The following is a 16,451-nucleotide window of genomic DNA, read 5'->3' as shown; positions in this document are numbered from 1 at the left end:
GGGGCGGGAGTGAGAGGAGGGGCGGGCAGACTCGGGACGCGCAAGCCCGCGGGCCGGGGCCGGGGGAGGGGAAACACGGGCAGCTCAGCGGCCGCAGGCGCCGGGAGAGCGGGAAGCCCGAGGGGGCGGGGCGGAGGGCGGCGGCCCGCAGGTGCGGGGGCGCGAGGATGCGGGTGACCCGCGAGTGCCCGTAGGCAGCGCCCCGCGTGCAAGGCGCGGCGGGCCGCGCGGCCGCTCCTCCGCGAGGCTGCGCGGCGGGGCTGGCCGGGCGGGAGGAGTGCCCGGCATGTCGCAAGTGCTCCCGGCGGCCGGCAGCGTCCTGCAGAGGAGCGTCGCGGCGCCGGGGAACCAGCCGCAGCCCCAGGTAGTGGACTAGAGGCTCAGGGAGGCCCGCGGGCATGCGGGGATGGGAGCGCCGAGGGGCACGAAGGAGGTGGGTCTGGGGCTCCGGGGTGGTGAACGCTGAGTGCTGAGGTGAAGGGCGCTGCGGGAGCCAGAGACCTGCAGGAGTGGGGGCGCGGGGCAGGAATCCCGCGGGCGCTTCTGCCCGGTGGTCCCCAGCTCACGCACAGTGCCCGCCGCCTCCGGAACGGTGACCCGGATCCTGCGCCCCGGGAAGCGGAGAGGCCGCAGGGCGCAGACGCCCGGGCAGAGTCCACGCTTCCCCGCACGTGGGATCCGCGCTGTCCCGGTGTCGCCATCCTTGCGCTGGCGCCCGCTGCCACCCCACCCCCTGCGCGCGTGGCCCTTCGCAGGCGCCAGGGTGCACAGAGGGGATATTCGGTCCGAAGGGGCAGCTCGTGTCCAGGCACTCCCAACATCTACCCTCCGAATGGGGAACTCGCGATCCATCAGCCTAAGGGAGCGGGGTGGGGGCCCCGCAGTGGGAGAACTCCAGTCCCGCCTCTGGTGGAAACCCATCCGCCCGCGTTCAGCCCTCTGTGCTGTCCTTGGCAACATGTACAACTACCTACTCAGGAAACAGATAAAGTTGCCCTCGGGGATGGCAATCTGAGAACTTCCCACTCGGTTGCTCTGGAGGGAGTCTTCATCGTGATGCCCCCCTCCTCCCCTTCCCAATTCGACGTCTGGCACGTAGTGTCATCGGGTGACGCTAGAGAGTCACACATTTCTGAGTTTGGACCTCGGTTTAACCACACACAGGTTGAGTGGCCTTGAGCATTTTGCTTAACTTCTTTGAGCCTCAATTTCCCCACCTGTAGAATGAATATAGTAATAACCTCTCGAAATTTTTATGACTAATTAAGATATGGTTAATAATTTATGATTATCTTAACACTTCGCTCCCCTCTTTCTGTTTTGATTGAATGTTACTACTGGGTTCTCAGCTGTGACCATATGGATAGGTGATTACATCCAGGTTAGAGTGTCTTGCTCCCAGAGGACAGGATGCAGGTTGCTTCCTTGGGCCCTATGACTTTTTAAATGTGAACAAAAAGGCATGATTTGGAGACAAGCACTAAGGGAGACTCGAAAAATGGCAACCTCCACAGGTTACTGTAATAGTAGTAACCTATTACTATATAATAGTAGCCTCCTTAGGTTATTAAGGGTATACCATGTGCTGGGAGCTTTAGGTTAAAATCTCATTTTATCCGTATGCTAGTCCCAAGCATTAGGCTGTTGGAATGATTTGTGCAGTGATTACCGATCGGTTGTTCCGGCCATGCATCTTCAGTGCCTAAAACAGTGCCTGGCACATGGCAGGTACTCAGTTAATACTTGCTGAGAGAATGAATGACTCACACTTAGGATAAATGAGAAAATTGAACATTCAGAGAATTTAAGCCATTTCCCCCAAGCTGTATTGACAGTAAGAGACAAAACCAGTGGCTATATATTTCTAGCTAGAGTTCTGTCCTGTAAACCACATTTTGCCCCTGTGGTGTCCTGGTTATGTTAACCAAGACTTCTTTGCCTCTGAAAAGCTACATTTTAATACCTTGTGCCTGTTCCCTTAAGCACTACTTCCACACCACATCCATTTATTGTATTATTTACAATATGTTATCTTTCTCCTTCTATAGGCTTATATTCTTCTGTATACTGAAAATTCTTTACTCACCAGAGCTTGGGGAGAAGTGTCTCTCATACAAGACCAGATAAAATAACTGAAATTACCCATTATCTTATATTATCAATATTTGCTCTCCATTAATGTTAATAATTGAGTAGCTTTCCTATGTTTGTATCCCACTAACCTCTTGGCTTTTAAACTGTTTAAAGGTAGCATACCGCTTCCCTGCCCTTTGGTACCTTCTCACAGGGCTCCAGAAAGCAAATACTCTCTACTTCTCCATGTTTTTTCTGTAACTGAAATGTTTTTTATCTTGGTAGGTACATTTTTTTTTTTTATCCTGCCTGTTTCAGGATAACTCTTGAAGGATTCAACTAGGTTTGGTTAAATCTCATATAGAGCTGAGAGCTTTCAAGACACATCATGAGTTTGCTTTCTGATTCACTCTGACCGGTGAAAATGTCCATCAAGCACTGTTCAAATGAGGTGTCTGAGATCATCTGATGTGTTGATAGAATTGTGTGATTGCAATTAGTTATCAGTGTAAAATGTGCATGCAGTATCAAAAGTACCTGTTTGTGTGTGGTGGGGCAAGGCCTGCCACAGAGCGAGTTCCAGATAGCACATGCCTTCTGCCTTCCCTGTTCTCAGATGCACGTTGACACCGCACCTCTTCCAGGCACACACCCTGTGGGGTAGAGGTTTATGAACGTTGGTTTGGAGTCCAACAGACCTGAGTTCCACTTCCCATTTACCCACGTCTAGCTGTGATACCTGGAGCAAGTTCCTTACCCCCTCTGAGTTTCTTTTTTTTCCCCCCTCTGAGTTTCTTATCCTCATCTTTTAAATGGCAATCTCACCATACATTTCTCAGGGGGGTCATGGGAATGAGCAGCTAAACTCAGCCAGGGCACAAGGCTGAACAAGGGGCTAGTGCTGTCCCACCCATGTAGCAACAAGCACTGTCAGGACTGCAAGTAAAATGGTGAAGCGATGCTGAGGAAAGGGACAGGGCAGAGGAAGGCGAAGCAAGGCGCCCCAACAGCACACCTAACCACACATTTTACCCCCAGAGCCCAGACGATGATGACCGGAAGGTCCGAAGGAGAGAAAAAAACCGAGTTGCTGCTCAGAGAAGTCGGAAGAAGCAGACCCAGAAGGCTGACAAACTCCACGAGGTGAGCCTGTGGTTGGGGCAGAGCCACATTAGGGCCACGGAAAGGAGCTGTGGTGGTGGCCCCAAGGTCATGTCCTGGTCACCACCAATTTGGACACGTACGTCTCATGTCACTGCATCCTTCCAGCCCAGTTTTCCGATCCTTCACGGACATCTTTATCCCTCATCCGCTGGTGGTTCCTCTCTCAAGTTCCTTTCATTATAAATCAGAACAAAACGAAACAAAACCTCCTCTCCATACCAATTCCTTTTCAAGCCCCATTTGTTTTCTTTCCTTCCTCCCCTCCCTGCTCCTCCCAGAGAGACCTGCTGCCTCCACACGCTCAGTGCCATTTATTTCCCAGTCCTCTGTACTGGAGTTTCTACCGCCCCGCCCCGCCCAACATGGACGCACGCACGCACACGCACGCATGCACGTGACCGTACGCAGGCCACGTGCGCGTGCGCGCACGCATCCTTTCTGCAGAGGGTGCTCCTGCGGGGACCCATAGTGCCTCGGCACTACCTGATCCGGGGACTTCTGTCTAGACTCATGGACTGTGACCTTGCAGACCTTGCTGAACATTTCATACCATTGACCCTCCCCCTTTCCTGAGACCTTCTTTCAAGGTCTTCAGCTTCTAAAAGACTGCATTTCCCACTGGACCTTCCTAACCACCTTTCTTCTCCGTTTCTTTGCTACCTTCTCTTCTTCTGTCAGTTCTTTTAAGTTTTGGTGTTGACCAGGCTTTCAGACTCTGCTCTTTTTCCTTCCCACCCTGAAGATACGATCTATTCATCTGTTCTCGCAGCATTAGCTCCCCACTTTGACTACTCCAGGCAAGACCTCAGTTCAAGGCCCCCCGACCCCATATTTCCAATGTCTGCTTAGATGTCCTCAGATGGGTGGGTGCAGGCTGCTTGGATACAACACACTGATAAGTGTGTCTACCCTGAGACTCTCTCTTCTCCTCCTGTCTTCAAGTGAAGTTAATGGAGCTCACCAGTTTTCTCATCATCCACGTCAGGAACCTGGGATTTACCGTAAACTTTCCCATTTTCCTCTACCCTTATGCATAATCCCACATAATCTCACAGACAGAACATGGGAACTGCCCTCTATCAGGCACTGGCCTCAAAGGTATCCAAGTGTCTGTGCAAAGAACTGATGATAGTTCTGAACGCTCATCTTTAGACAAGGTTGGTGTAAATCACTAAGGATTTTAATGTAGCCCTTCCCTGCCTGCTGTCTTGTCACAGCTGGTCTTAGCAAGGTGGGTCTGGGGGCATTGACAACATAGCAGATACCGAGGTATTATGAGGGGAAAAACAATCTGAAAAGCCTTTCACAGTGAACTGAGAACAGGTTTAGGATGTACATACGCCAGGGGGAGGCAACCAATGATAGAAATTCACAGTGGGCATGAATTACGAATATCAGACTCTTTCCTGGAAGCAGGAAGGCTGGGCCCTAAAAAGAGGTAGGGTCAGAAGAGATCCTTCCCAGCCTGAATTGGTCCTGTAAACGTCCCACAGAGGAGTTGGAATGTCCTTTGTCTCCTTTCTTCCTTCCCCCTTGCGTTTGAAGTAGTCCTGGTTCTAGCCTCATGTTACCAGATTACCCCAGAGGGCACTTGCCGCCCAGTTAGGGCATGGCCCTGCGTTCAGACCCTGTGTGCTAGCTGGACAGCCAGGGCCCTTCCCCTCAAGATGCTTCTCGTCCAAGCCAGGTGCATTAATATAAGGAAACACTAGGGGACACTCAATTGTAAGTCCCAAGTGATGATGTGTGTGGTGGTGGCTAAATGACGATAAGACCTTCCACAGAGCAAGAGCGGGTAGATTCGTTCCACAAATACTTGTTAGCACTACCAAGGGCAAGGCCTTGATGCTAGGTCACAAAGAGAGGAATAAGATCTCCTTCCTATTTTTTAAACCATAGGAGTTTTCAAGGAAAGTATATTCATTTCTTATGGACTTTGTAATAAATTATGACAAATTTGGTGGCTTAAAACAACACAGGTTTATTATCTTCCAATTTTGGAAGTCAGGCATCTGGAATGGGTCTCAACGGGGCTAAAATCAAGGTGTCAAGAGAGCTGTATTCTTTCCAGGGGCTCCGGAGAAGAATCCATTTCCTTGCCTTTTCTGGCTTCTAGAAGCTTCTCAGTGTTTCCTGGCTTGTGGTCCCCTTCCATCTTCAAAGCCAGCACTGGCTAGTTAAGTCTTTTTCATGCTGCATTACTCTGACACTGTTCCTCTAACACATCTCCTCTGACTCTTGACTTTTTCTTTCACTAAGACCCTTATGATTACATTGGATCCACCTGCATAATCCAGGATAATCTCCCCATGTTCAGATTCTTAATCACATCTGCAAGGTCTTCTTTTTTTTTTTTTTTTTTTTTTTTAAACCACCTAAGGTAACATATTCACGGGTTCCAGAGGTTGGATGTAGATATCTTTGGGACATCTTTGGGAGGCCCTTATTCAGCCTAACTCAGAAGGTAGCATAAATCCTACAGGGTCAAAGAAGACGGTTTCTCTCAGTATCTGTCATTGTTGAATTTGATACCCAAATGAGCCAGATGCCTGGGAAATTTAGGGTGGTACATTTACTCCTGCCTGATCCCTCTTAGAACCATTGGGGGGTCCCCCTTCTGTAGGGTTCCTAGCTTCTTCTGCGGTCTGTATACCATGTCACATGACAAGATATGGCAGGTGCTGTTTTGGGAAATGCGGCTAATTGATCTGAAACCCATTCCCTCCATGGGAGAAAACTCCCTTCTCTGCCTCTGTGGAGCAGGAAGAATAGATCCTGCTGACCCATCACTGGCAGATCACCTCATCAAGGCCAGTCTTATTGAGAAACTCAGTGTCCAGGAGGCCAGGACAGTGGGTCCATCCATATATAGACCCCAAAGCTATAGCCCCCATCTTCACTGTCACTAGCTACATACTAGTGTTATTGGTCACAAGGGGCAGTGGGGGAGCAGGTGGCCGGCTCAGGAAAATGGAACTACATCCCAGTCCCGCTGTAGAAGAGGAATGTCATCTCTGGTTGAAGGGTAGCACATGAATAATAGCTCTGCTGTTAATTCCTCACCTCCTTCCAGGGAAGGCATCCCAGCTATGGGAATCTTTGTTCTGCAGGGCCAACATGGGGAGGGGGGAGTAAATATAGTTAAAAAAAAAAAAAAAAGTATTTTTTTAAACTTTGGAAAAAAATCTGCATGTTGAGGGTGGGGTGTCTGGTTTAAAAATGTGGTGAAGAATTGTTTTAGTTGCTCCAGGAAGTGAGTTGAGGGCAGAGCACCTAGCACACTGCTCTGGGTCATGGCAGAAAAGCTGTCAAGGCCTCCTCGGGCTCCAAGACCCATCAAGGATGGGGCACGTGGGAACCAGATACAGTTCTCAGAAACCTCAAACATGGGATCAGTCCCTCTCTCGCAGAGACACTAAAGGGTCCAGAAAGCTGCCACCTGGTAGCCAGGGCTACCGCCACTCCCTGGGGAGCTTTGGCTGTGAGAAGGGCTGTACTCAGTCCTTTCTGTACTCAGTCCCATCCTGTGGGATGACATGGGTGCATCTCTCAGAGGAACTCAAGGTCTTTATTTGCCTTCCTTGAATACCACGAAGGGGACCATCTGGAGCTTGTTTAGAATTCCCACCCTTCTCTCCTACCCACCTCATTCACTCACCTTGAGTCCCCCTTACCGCCAACACCCTGAGAAACCTCCTCCAGTCCTAGCTTCTAGAAGCCTCTGGGCTACCTCCCCCAGCTCCTAGTTCTCCATCTTGGGGGACAGGAGGGACAGTCCGTCGGGGCCGGGCCTCCCTGGAGGGCAGGGCTGGGAGAGCCTGAGTAGGCCCTGCCAGAGGGAGGCTGGGGTCACTCTTCAGTCTGAGTTTTCCCCTCAGGGAGGTGGTTGCTGGAAGCCCGAGTGTGGTGCCGAGAAGCTGTTCCTAACGCGTGTGTGTCTGTACCTCAGCGCTCACTGTGGCTTTTCGAATCATCCTGTCAAGGCGCTTACACCTCTCAGGGGGATTTCAGTCCCTGTTCATCTCTGAATGTTGGGCACACGCCTGAGTCCACATCCACAAATACGGACGTGCGTGAACAGTCCAGCTCTACAGCAGGGAGAACTGTGTCTCAGAAGTGGGTCAGACTGGTTCAAGCCAGGCAGCCCAAGGTGTAAGACTGAGAAAGAACGTTGAGTCAGAAAAGGAAGGCAGTGATGCCATCCTCAGGAACCCCAAATGTCACCAACTGACAGATTTCTTGGGCAATTTGGTTGTGGTCTGTGTTGTCACAGCTTCTTCAGCTGTTGCATGTTCTAAGAGAACGCTTCGAGTCGTCCCTCCTTGGTTCAGAAACTGATGATGGCACCAATTTGTAGAGCCCTCCCTGATGACACAATTTGTCTGCTGGGAAGTTCAGGGTAGGGCTAGGGAATAGGCTTTATTGTAAAATCCTGAGCACTCACAGCCCTTTACTGCTGGTAACCACCACGGGGAAATTTGGGGCCAGGCACTGCCAAGGGAAAGCAGAATTACTTCCTTGCTCAAGGGCTTCAGTTGACCTTGAAGTCAGGTTCCAAGCCTGCATGACCTTGGAAAAGTCATTGTGGCTCTCGGAGTTTCACTTTCTTCGCTTGTGAAATGGGGTCTGTGTGTGGCTGTGCCCTTCTGATGGCCTTTTCCACCCCTCATTTCCTTTCTGCCTTCACCGTCACCTCTGGCCCCAGGGACACACATTAGCTCATTTGCCAGTTTTTCATCCTGGACCCTGGATACCCCCAGACAGCCCCTCGTTCCCCAATCAACCTCCCTTAGATGCCCAGACCAGGATTTCTTGAATTAGGCACTGTTGACATTTGGGGCCAGCTAATTCCTTGTCGGGGGTGGGGGGAGGTCTGCGCACTGTAAGATGTTTTTTTACGTTTGTCAAGTCGGGTAACTTCTTCTCGGTGTGAAGTGAGTCTTACTCACTCCCCTCTCACCCCCATTTCCTCTCATCTCCTCTCCACTCGCCCCAGCTCCTCCTTTTGTTATTTTTTAAATTTTTTAAAAAAGATTTTTATTTATTTATTTGACAGAGAGATCACAAGTAGGCAGAGAGGCAGGCAGAGAGAGAGGAGGAAGCAGGCTCCCTGCTGAGCAGAGAGCCCGATGTGGGACTCAATCCCAGGACCCCGAGATCATGACCTGAGCTGAAGGCAGAGGCTTAACCCACGGAGCCACCCAGGTGCCCCTCCTCCTTTTATTTTTGTTGTTTGATCTCACCAGAAGATCTTGACTTCTTCTCTCCTTTTTATTCCCTCAGCTCCATGAAAGTCCCTTAGCAGGTTGATGAGTAAAAGTCAAATCCCAGAAGAGAAAGTCCCCACAGAGTAGGCAAACAGGGGACCTGATGGGCTGGGGTTTGGGGGAAGCAGTGTTACTTCAGGAAGACATTAGGCAGCGTGGCCCCTCCTGGCTTCCAGAGATAAGGCTCAGGAGCTCGCAGCATCCTGCCCCAAAACTCAACAAGCAAACAAGCTAATACAGAAATGGAATATTCTGCCACAGCAAGAGACTTTCCTGTTTTTTGGAATCTAGTTAAAATGTTTGCTCATTGGAACCATTCACATCTATTCTCCATTTTACTGGGAGGTGAGGAGCACGTCTAGTTGTGTGTGTGTGTATGTGTGTCTAGTTGTGTGTGTGTGTGTATGTGTGTGTGTGCATTGTGTGTGTACACACGCTCCACAGAGCTGTAGCCCGTCGTCCTGCGGCTGCAGGCAGCCTTCCCTCGATGACTGTCTTCCCGTCCACCACCTCCCCGGCCCATGGAGGGCTTGTTGCCACATTGTAGATGGAACTAGAGCTTCCAGGACTAGAGCTTCTGAGAGGCCCAAGGAAAGCGTGAGGAGTGGGGCTGGCAGCAGGGCTGAAGGCGGAAGGGGCCCATGGGCTAATGAAGCCGGCCTGACCTGGGACAGCCTGCGGGGTGGGGGCAGGGGTGTGTGTGTGCTGCCTGCTGCCTGGGAGCATATTCCAGACCACGCAGAGGGCCTGCCTGGGGAAGGCTCAGACAGGCCTCTGTGTGCAGCACCTCTGGTGCCTAGAGGTGGGGAGGGAAGGAAGCCAGTGCGAGAAGGAGGCAGAGGAGTGACTGGGCGGTGGCCCGTCAGGCGCAGCTACGGGAGAGGGTAGCAGAGGCTCCTAGGTGCCATACGTTTCTGATCTTTGGGAAGCGATCTTATTTAGTACAAGTAAGATTGAATGTGATATGAGATTGACTAGAACACATAATGAGGGTTGTGGTTCCATTAGGTGCTGTGATCAGGGAAGCCTTCCTGGAGGTGGTGGGCTTAAGCTGGGCTCACACAGAAATGGAGGAACATACTCCAGTGGAAGAGAACAGCATTAGCAAAGGGCCAGAGTTGAGAATTTGCATGTGCTTTAGGGGCCTGTAAAAAGATCAGACTTTTTTAGTGATATTTTTGAAAATTTACTAGTTAAGAGAAAAGATGTGGATAATAATAAGGTTGGGTCCCCATGTCAGGAAATGCATGGTAAACAAAATTGCAGCAAGATTTAAATAACGTTGGGCGCCTGGGTGGCTCAGTCATTAAGCCTCTGCTTTCAGCTCAGGTCATGATCTCAGGGTCCTGGGATCGAGCCCTGCATCGGGCTCTCTGCTCAGCGGGGACTTCCTTCCCCCTCTCTCTCTGCCTGCTTCTGCCTCTCTGCCTACTTGTGATTTCTGTCTATCAAATAGATAAATAAAATCTTTTAAAAAAAATTTAAATAAGGCTCTCAGCTTCAAGATGATTTCTATTGGCATGCCCTGCGGCTCTGCCATTGGCCAAGTACTGTAGAACTTACCAGTGACTCGGAGGAAGAGAAGGAAGACCTAATTATCAAGTTAATGGACAGCTTATAGCTGTGTAGTGTCATGATCCGTGAGCTGACCCGTTACGATTCAGAAAGACTTTGCTAGGCTGGAAGACGCCCAAGTGACCGGAGTGAAAGTCAGAAGAAGTGGATGTAGAGCCCACCCTTAATCTTCAGAACATCAGTCATCGTCCAAATATAGACAGAGAAGCAGCAGAGGCAGACGGAGCTTGCACTTCTCTGCAAGCTCAGGGAGAGTCCCCAGGGTGAGGTGGTTGCAGGCCTGGGTCCAATCCCAGGGCAGGCCACCTCCGTGCATCTCCCTGTGCATGGTCAAGCCATCCCCAGAATCACTTTGGGAATGACTCTTTACCAGATAGATCCTGGCAGGTGACAGTGTGTGTTGGGCTGACCCCTAGGAGGACAGAAGGACCAAAAGTCCTAAAACCCAAGGAGCTCAGGAGACCTGAGACAGTTGAGCTTAGAGAATACCTAAGGGGAAGTGGTATGGGGCTGTCTCCTAATATTACAAGAACTGCGATGTTGAAAAAGTATTGAATTTACTCTGTGTGGTTCCATAAGGTGGAACCAAGCCCAATGGATGGGTTTGAAGGAGCGAGAGATTTTGTATCAGTGCAAAGAGGAGCTTTCTAATAGAGCAGCTCAGAAAAGGGAGGGACTGTCCTTTGAAGAAAAGAGTGCCCAGCCCAAGTTGGATGTCCGGTTTCTACATTGGGTGGGTTGGGCTGAGGGGTATCTATGAGCCCCTCCAGGTGTAAGCCTCTGCAAACTCCGCTATGGTGGAAACTTCACAGGTGAGAGTTGGGGGCGGAGCCAAGGCAAGGGATACTTTCATTCATTTATTCACACGGTCAGCAAACGTGTATTGTGTTTCAGGCACTGCTCCAGGAGCTGGGCCCACAGCAGTGACCCCAACAGAGATCTTCACAGAGCTGCTCAGCAGTTGGGGGAGGGGAGGCAGGCTGCACAGGGGCACAAGGGAACCTTTAGGAGTGACAGGAACATTCTCTTGATGCACTTTGACATTTACCAAAGCTCACTGCACGAGACCCATAAAACAGGTGTATTCATTCTATTTGATGTAAATCGTATCTCAATCAGGCCGGTTCAAAAAGCACAGCCCTGCCCTCTTGGACCTTTCATCCTGGTGGAGCTCTCCCGGGAAGGAGGCCGGCATCCCAGGAGGGAATGGGGCTGCAGCCACCACGTCACCCACCCCGTGTCTCTGTGCAGGAGTACGAGTGCTTGGAGCAGGAGAACACTGTGCTGCGGCGAGAGATCGGGAAGCTGACAGAGGAGCTAAAGCACCTGAGCGAAGCACTGAAGGAGCACGAGAAGATGTGCCCGCTGCTGCTGTGCCCCATGAACTTTGTGCCGGTGCCCCGGCCGGACCCTGTGGCTGGTTGCCTGCCCCGATGAAGCCCGAGGCTCGTCCTCCTCTGCCGACGGAGGAGCCTTGGTCTTTTTCACACCTGGTGGGGGAAGGGTTCCCTCCGTGTCTGTGTCCAGGGGGAACCGGTGGCCAGGTCACCTCCTCGGAGCTCCTGGCTGTGTCCTCAGCACACAGCTACCACAGGATGCTCCCGAGGGCACCTCTCGGAGCCCTGAGTGGATCCGGGCCGGGAGGCCGCTCTCAGGAGTCCCCTCAGTCCACTCTGGCGACTAGTAGTTTCCATGTTGTGCAGAATTATTTTCTCTAGAATTTGGAGAATAAAGGTGGTTATGATCTCTCCTTCGGCCAAGTTCTTGGAATTTAGAAAGACAGGATGTTTCCTAGTCCTGGAGAGGTGGTCGCCTTCTGTCTCCTTAGGCTGTTTTGTGGCTCCTGGGTCTTGTTTCCCCCTCCTGGTCATCGTCCCCGTGGTCATAGCTGGGCTTGATACAGGAGGCACCTTTGGGGAACTGCAGAGCAAAGGCCAATGGGACTTCTTGCCACCCCCGCTGGGTTGCAAAGGGATAGTCATGCTGGGCAGGACTTGGGCTTGTCTTCTGGTTTGGGTGGCCCTCCGTCTCTGTCAACAGCCCCACCCATGCTGGGCTCTCATGGGAAATGTTCTCTTCCAGGCTGGTTTTCCTGTCTCTTCTGTACACTCTTGGGCCACCTCCCCATTCCATAAGTAGGCATTGGATCAGAGGACAATTTGACTTTATGTTAGTATGAATCACAACAGAATGGGGAAATCTGTCCCCTAATTGAAAAAAACAAATATTTTGGCAGATGAGGAGAGCAATTTCTTTTCAAAAGTCCCATCTAACTATTATTTCAGGAAAAGCAGAACTAAGACAAGTCGAAGGTGGCCCAAGAGAGAAAAGCAAAATGGCAGAGGACTCCCCCATCCTCTTCCAATTCTCTTTTTCCCTGGACCAAGGGAGTTGTGGAGGGCAGAGCCATACCATCCTAAAGGGCACAAGAAATGGGAACAGAAGGAACATGCTTTGCTATAAATGAGGTTGTTAAAAAGAAGAAAGTAAGAAAAGAGAGAACCCAGACCCTCCCAGGGGTGACCAACTTGCTGACTTCATACAAGTATACATATTGGCTACTTGTTGAGGGCCTCCTTTTTCCTGGGCAAGTGTCTCCTGCCCCCAGGCTTTTCATGTGAGGGTCTCTTACAACTCACACCAGCTGCAGGCTGCAAGGTTTCCCTGGTCAGAGGCATTGGAATCTGCCATTAGAGACCCAGGCAGCTGCAGAACTGGGCCGAAGCTTCCCGGATGCAGCTGTTAAGGGGAGTGGTGGCATTTCTTTGTAAGAGACATTTTATAAATCATAATCATCCGGCCTCATTCGTGCACTTTTGCAGACAAGGGGCTCTGAGGCAGTGGGGGAAAGGCCTTGCCCAAGGTCCCCTAAGAGCAAGGAGCAGAACCAGGTTGGAACCCCAGAGGGTCTGACATGACTCCTGGTCCACCTCAGAGCCAAGAACATCAAGCTGAAGCCATGTCGCAGGAGGTGACTGAGGGAAGGACCTGGGGTCTATACGTAGCATGACCTCCTGTCAGTACCTCACAAGGCTGGCCAGGACGTCCCACCATAGTGCCGGTGACCAGCCCATTCCTGAGCGGTAGACTCAGAGCCAGGGTCCCAGAGCCACCGTGGCTGTGAGTATGAACACATAAAGTGTGTGCCTGTACCAGCAGGTGTTTGGAAGCTGTTGTCTTTCACCTCCAACACCATCTGTCCCTGCAGGGAGCACCTTCCGTGCTGGCCGCGTCTCAGCCAGATCCCATGGGACTTCCGGCGGTCCTGGCCGGCACAGTCCACCAGCGGTACTGCCCGCTGATCCGCTCTGACCCCTTCTGGCACCGTGTCTGGCCGGCTGCTCCCCGCTTCCACTGCAAACCCTGGTGTGTCTGCGCCTGCTGGCCTCCCGGGCTTGAGTCCCCGGGCTCTACACCATGATTCAGAGACCATCTCCTTCCATGTAGTTGCTCTGTACCCCCAAGGCCTTGGGGCCCCCTGGCTCCTCTCCTCTGGCCAGGAGACTCAGGACAAGGGGCCCAGGGAGGATGGTGGGGAGCAGATCTCTCTCATACCATTTCTGCCCACAGCCCGTGGCCAGTCCTCAATCGCATGGCTTCACTGAGCTACCAGGGACATTGGGGATTGAAATTCGGCCATGTGCTCAGTGGGGGACAAATGGGATTTGGGGATTACCTGTCAGTCTCTGTCAGAAGAAGATCTAGCTTTGCTCCCTCCCCCTCACTGAAACTGTCCTCCTGCAGGTCCCCAGTAAGCTCTGGCTGCCAAATCTAATGGGCACACTTCAGGTCTTGTCTTCCTTTCATCCCTCAGATTACGACGCTAGCTTCTGCATTTCCTTCCATGTCTCTACCTGCTGCTTCACAGCAGAAAGGAGCTCCTCTTCTTGGGTCCTCCATCTCCCATCTATCCCCGAACTGATAATTCCTGCATCTGTACCCAGAACGATGGCTGGTATATTCAGGGGCCCTTTGCACGTCTCTGAGAGCACATCACACAATCATAACCCACTCGACACATTCACAGCTGTACTCACGATCGCATCGTCTTCCCTTCAAAGATGTTTCTCGCTCTTACCTGCTTGTCTAATAAAGGGCTCTGTCCCCACCTGGCATCATAGCTGGAACCATTATGCTCCCAGAGTGATTCACCAAGCCCTTCAGTTGGGCCTCCTAAATACCCCCGGATCCAGTCACTTTGCTCTGACAGGCTAATGGCTTTATCTGCTAACAAGGCCTTGATTCCAACTAGCTGCTAAACACGGGGGCCTTCCCCCCGAGCTGCGGATTCACTAAAGTGGAGCCGCCCCCACATCTGATGTCAGAGCAGTAAATGTGACATCAAGCAGCCCCAGCCAGGGAAGCTCAGGGTAGTGCATCATGGTGCTGGGGTCCGAGTCCCCTCCGGGAGAGCTGGCCATGGTGACAAGAGTTTTGAAAACCAAACGTTCACTGACCTTGGCTGCTAAGAACGCCCTTATCAACCTCCCCGCTGGGGCATCTCAGCTTCCCAGGCCCCTACTCCGAAGAAGCAAAAATTCTGTATAAATTTGAGGAACTACTATATTACTCCAGGAGGGACAAGGGAAGTCGGTAAGTTGCCGGGGATTGGATTTACTCGGTTGTATTCACATGGCTGCTGTGTGCGCGGCCTGGAGCCCCACATCTGAATTGAGTCCCCCAGTGACGGTGTGTGTTGGGCTGGTGGAGGGAAGGGAGGCAGGCTGAGAAAGGCCCCTTCAGCATAGAAAGTGTCAGAGGGAGGAAACCCTTCCTTCACACCCACACGGCCGCACCACTTCCTGTCCGCAGCCCCTCCCTGTGTTGCTGTGGCCCAGCCTTGAAGCCTGGGGTTTCCATCAATGAATCAGGCCCCAGTTTGGGCCCCAAACCTTGGTTGAGAATGATGACACTAACGGACAGGAAAGCGAGACCCAAAAGCCCCTCTCTTCTTTCCCATCAACGCTAGGGTTTTCACAGTCCGGGTTGTACTTACCAGGGCTGTGAGTTCTGTCCTAGCAGGAGCTAGAAGACAAGGGGGCGGCCCTGAATCTCATGGACACATCTTCCTTCCCACGGTATCTGGGAAGTCCTGGCAGGGTCATCCATACCACAGCAAGAAGGCTTATAAAGGAAAGCCGGGGAACAGAAAGAAGGGAAAATGGAGAGGAGGAAGGGGAGAGGAGGGAAGGGAAGGGGAAAAAGAGGGAGAGGGAAAGAAGGAAGGAGTATGGGGAGGGGGAGTGGGGATCCTGAGCTCTGAACCAAAAGCATTCCTGCTCCTGGGCAAGTGATGCTGAATCCCCAGGGGGTTGTGCACCTGGAAGCCCCCTAATAATGACCTGTAACTTGAGGCGGGAGAGTGGTGCTGGCCAAGGCCAGAATGTTTGCAAACCACTCCACGCTTGGAGTCGAGGATCTTTCCTGCCTTGCCCACTTGGAAATGGACCTCCTTGGTGAGATTGCCCCCACTTATCTATTTGAGACCAAAGGAGATCAATGGGTTCACGTCCACCACCATAGACATCATAACCAGTAGCGTGACCCACACTGAAAGTGTGTATTTAGCAGGTGCCGATGCACTTGGTGTGGCATGCTTGAAGAACTCGTATCTTAAATCTGGAGCGGTGTTCAGGGCCAACTTTGGCCCTGGGGCAGCTCACCTGCTCTTCTGGGTGTTCTAGTGTGACCTTTTTGGGTCCGATATTCTTGAGAAGATCAGAAATGTCATCCAAGATCAGTCCAAAGGCCACTAGCCCAGAATTCCGACCACGATGCTGAGGAAAGTGCGAGGGACAGTCCAGTGTTTGCATTCTAAGACACCATCCTGAAAGACCAGAGATGGAATTGGAACTTCCCTGATTTCCCTAAAAAACCTGCTACTTATCTATCCATCCATTATCGAGACCTTTCTTGAACTGGTTTAAGTTCTCAATGGCCTTGTGCGGGGCATCAGCCTCTGTTCAGCTCTGACACCATCCTCTGCTCTGTCTCAGTCTCCAGTCCCTCACTCGTGGACAGAGCAAGTGTTCTTGCTCGGGGCCTGGAAAGTGGCAGTGTTTCCCAAGCCTCCCGGCATTCGTGGAGTTCCTTGCAATCTCTCCTCTAGACTAGCGGCAAGGCAAAAAAGTACCCAAATGTCACAAACCCACAGAAGGCTCAGTCTGCCAGGCAGTACTTTCTGAAATTGAGAAAGTTAGAGAGTTGGAGGAACACCAGTGGGGGCCAGTATCCCACGGTAAAAGGATGGAAAGAACCAGTGAATGTACCTTGCAGTAGTTCATGAACTATTGTGGTGAATTTGCTAATTATTAATGATTACTAAGCTTTATTAGTAATTACTTACTCTAATAACTGATTGATTGTACCAAA

At 51.5% G+C, this 16,451-nt stretch overlaps 1 protein-coding gene across 1 annotated transcript; it reads left to right on the top strand.

The window, feature by feature from the left end:
* The first annotated feature begins 248 nt into the window (after positions 1 to 248).
* Positions 249 to 11,810, top strand: LOC111150901 (basic leucine zipper ATF-like transcription factor 3). The gene is made up of 3 exons (XM_022508587.1): positions 249 to 364; positions 3,112 to 3,216; positions 11,331 to 11,810. Exons 1-3 carry the CDS (start codon positions 287 to 289, stop codon positions 11,514 to 11,516), a joined length of 369 nt encoding a protein of 122 aa, XP_022364295.1. The 5' UTR covers positions 249 to 286; the 3' UTR covers positions 11,517 to 11,810.
* Positions 11,811 to 16,451: the final 4,641 nt, after the last annotated feature.

The sequence above is a fragment of the Enhydra lutris genome, unplaced genomic scaffold (genome assembly GCF_002288905.1).
Source record: "Enhydra lutris kenyoni isolate GAN:26980312 unplaced genomic scaffold, ASM228890v2 scaffoldscaffold24, whole genome shotgun sequence".
Classification (NCBI taxonomy): Eukaryota; Metazoa; Chordata; class Mammalia; order Carnivora; family Mustelidae; genus Enhydra; species Enhydra lutris.
Note: the sequence above shows the minus strand (reverse complement) of the source record. Positions and strands in the feature narration are given on the sequence as shown.

Excerpts from the sequence above, each read along its gene's own strand:
- LOC111150901 (XM_022508587.1), top strand. The coding sequence starts at position 287 with ATGTCGCAAGTGCTCCCGGCGGCCGGCAGCGTCCTGCAGAGGAGCGTC. Across the intron at positions 365-3,111 it reads GGAACCAGCCGCAGCCCCAG|AGCCCAGACGATGATGACCG; the intron begins GTAGTGGACTAG and ends TTTTACCCCCAG. Across the intron at positions 3,217-11,330 it reads AGGCTGACAAACTCCACGAG|GAGTACGAGTGCTTGGAGCA; the intron begins GTGAGCCTGTGG and ends GTCTCTGTGCAG.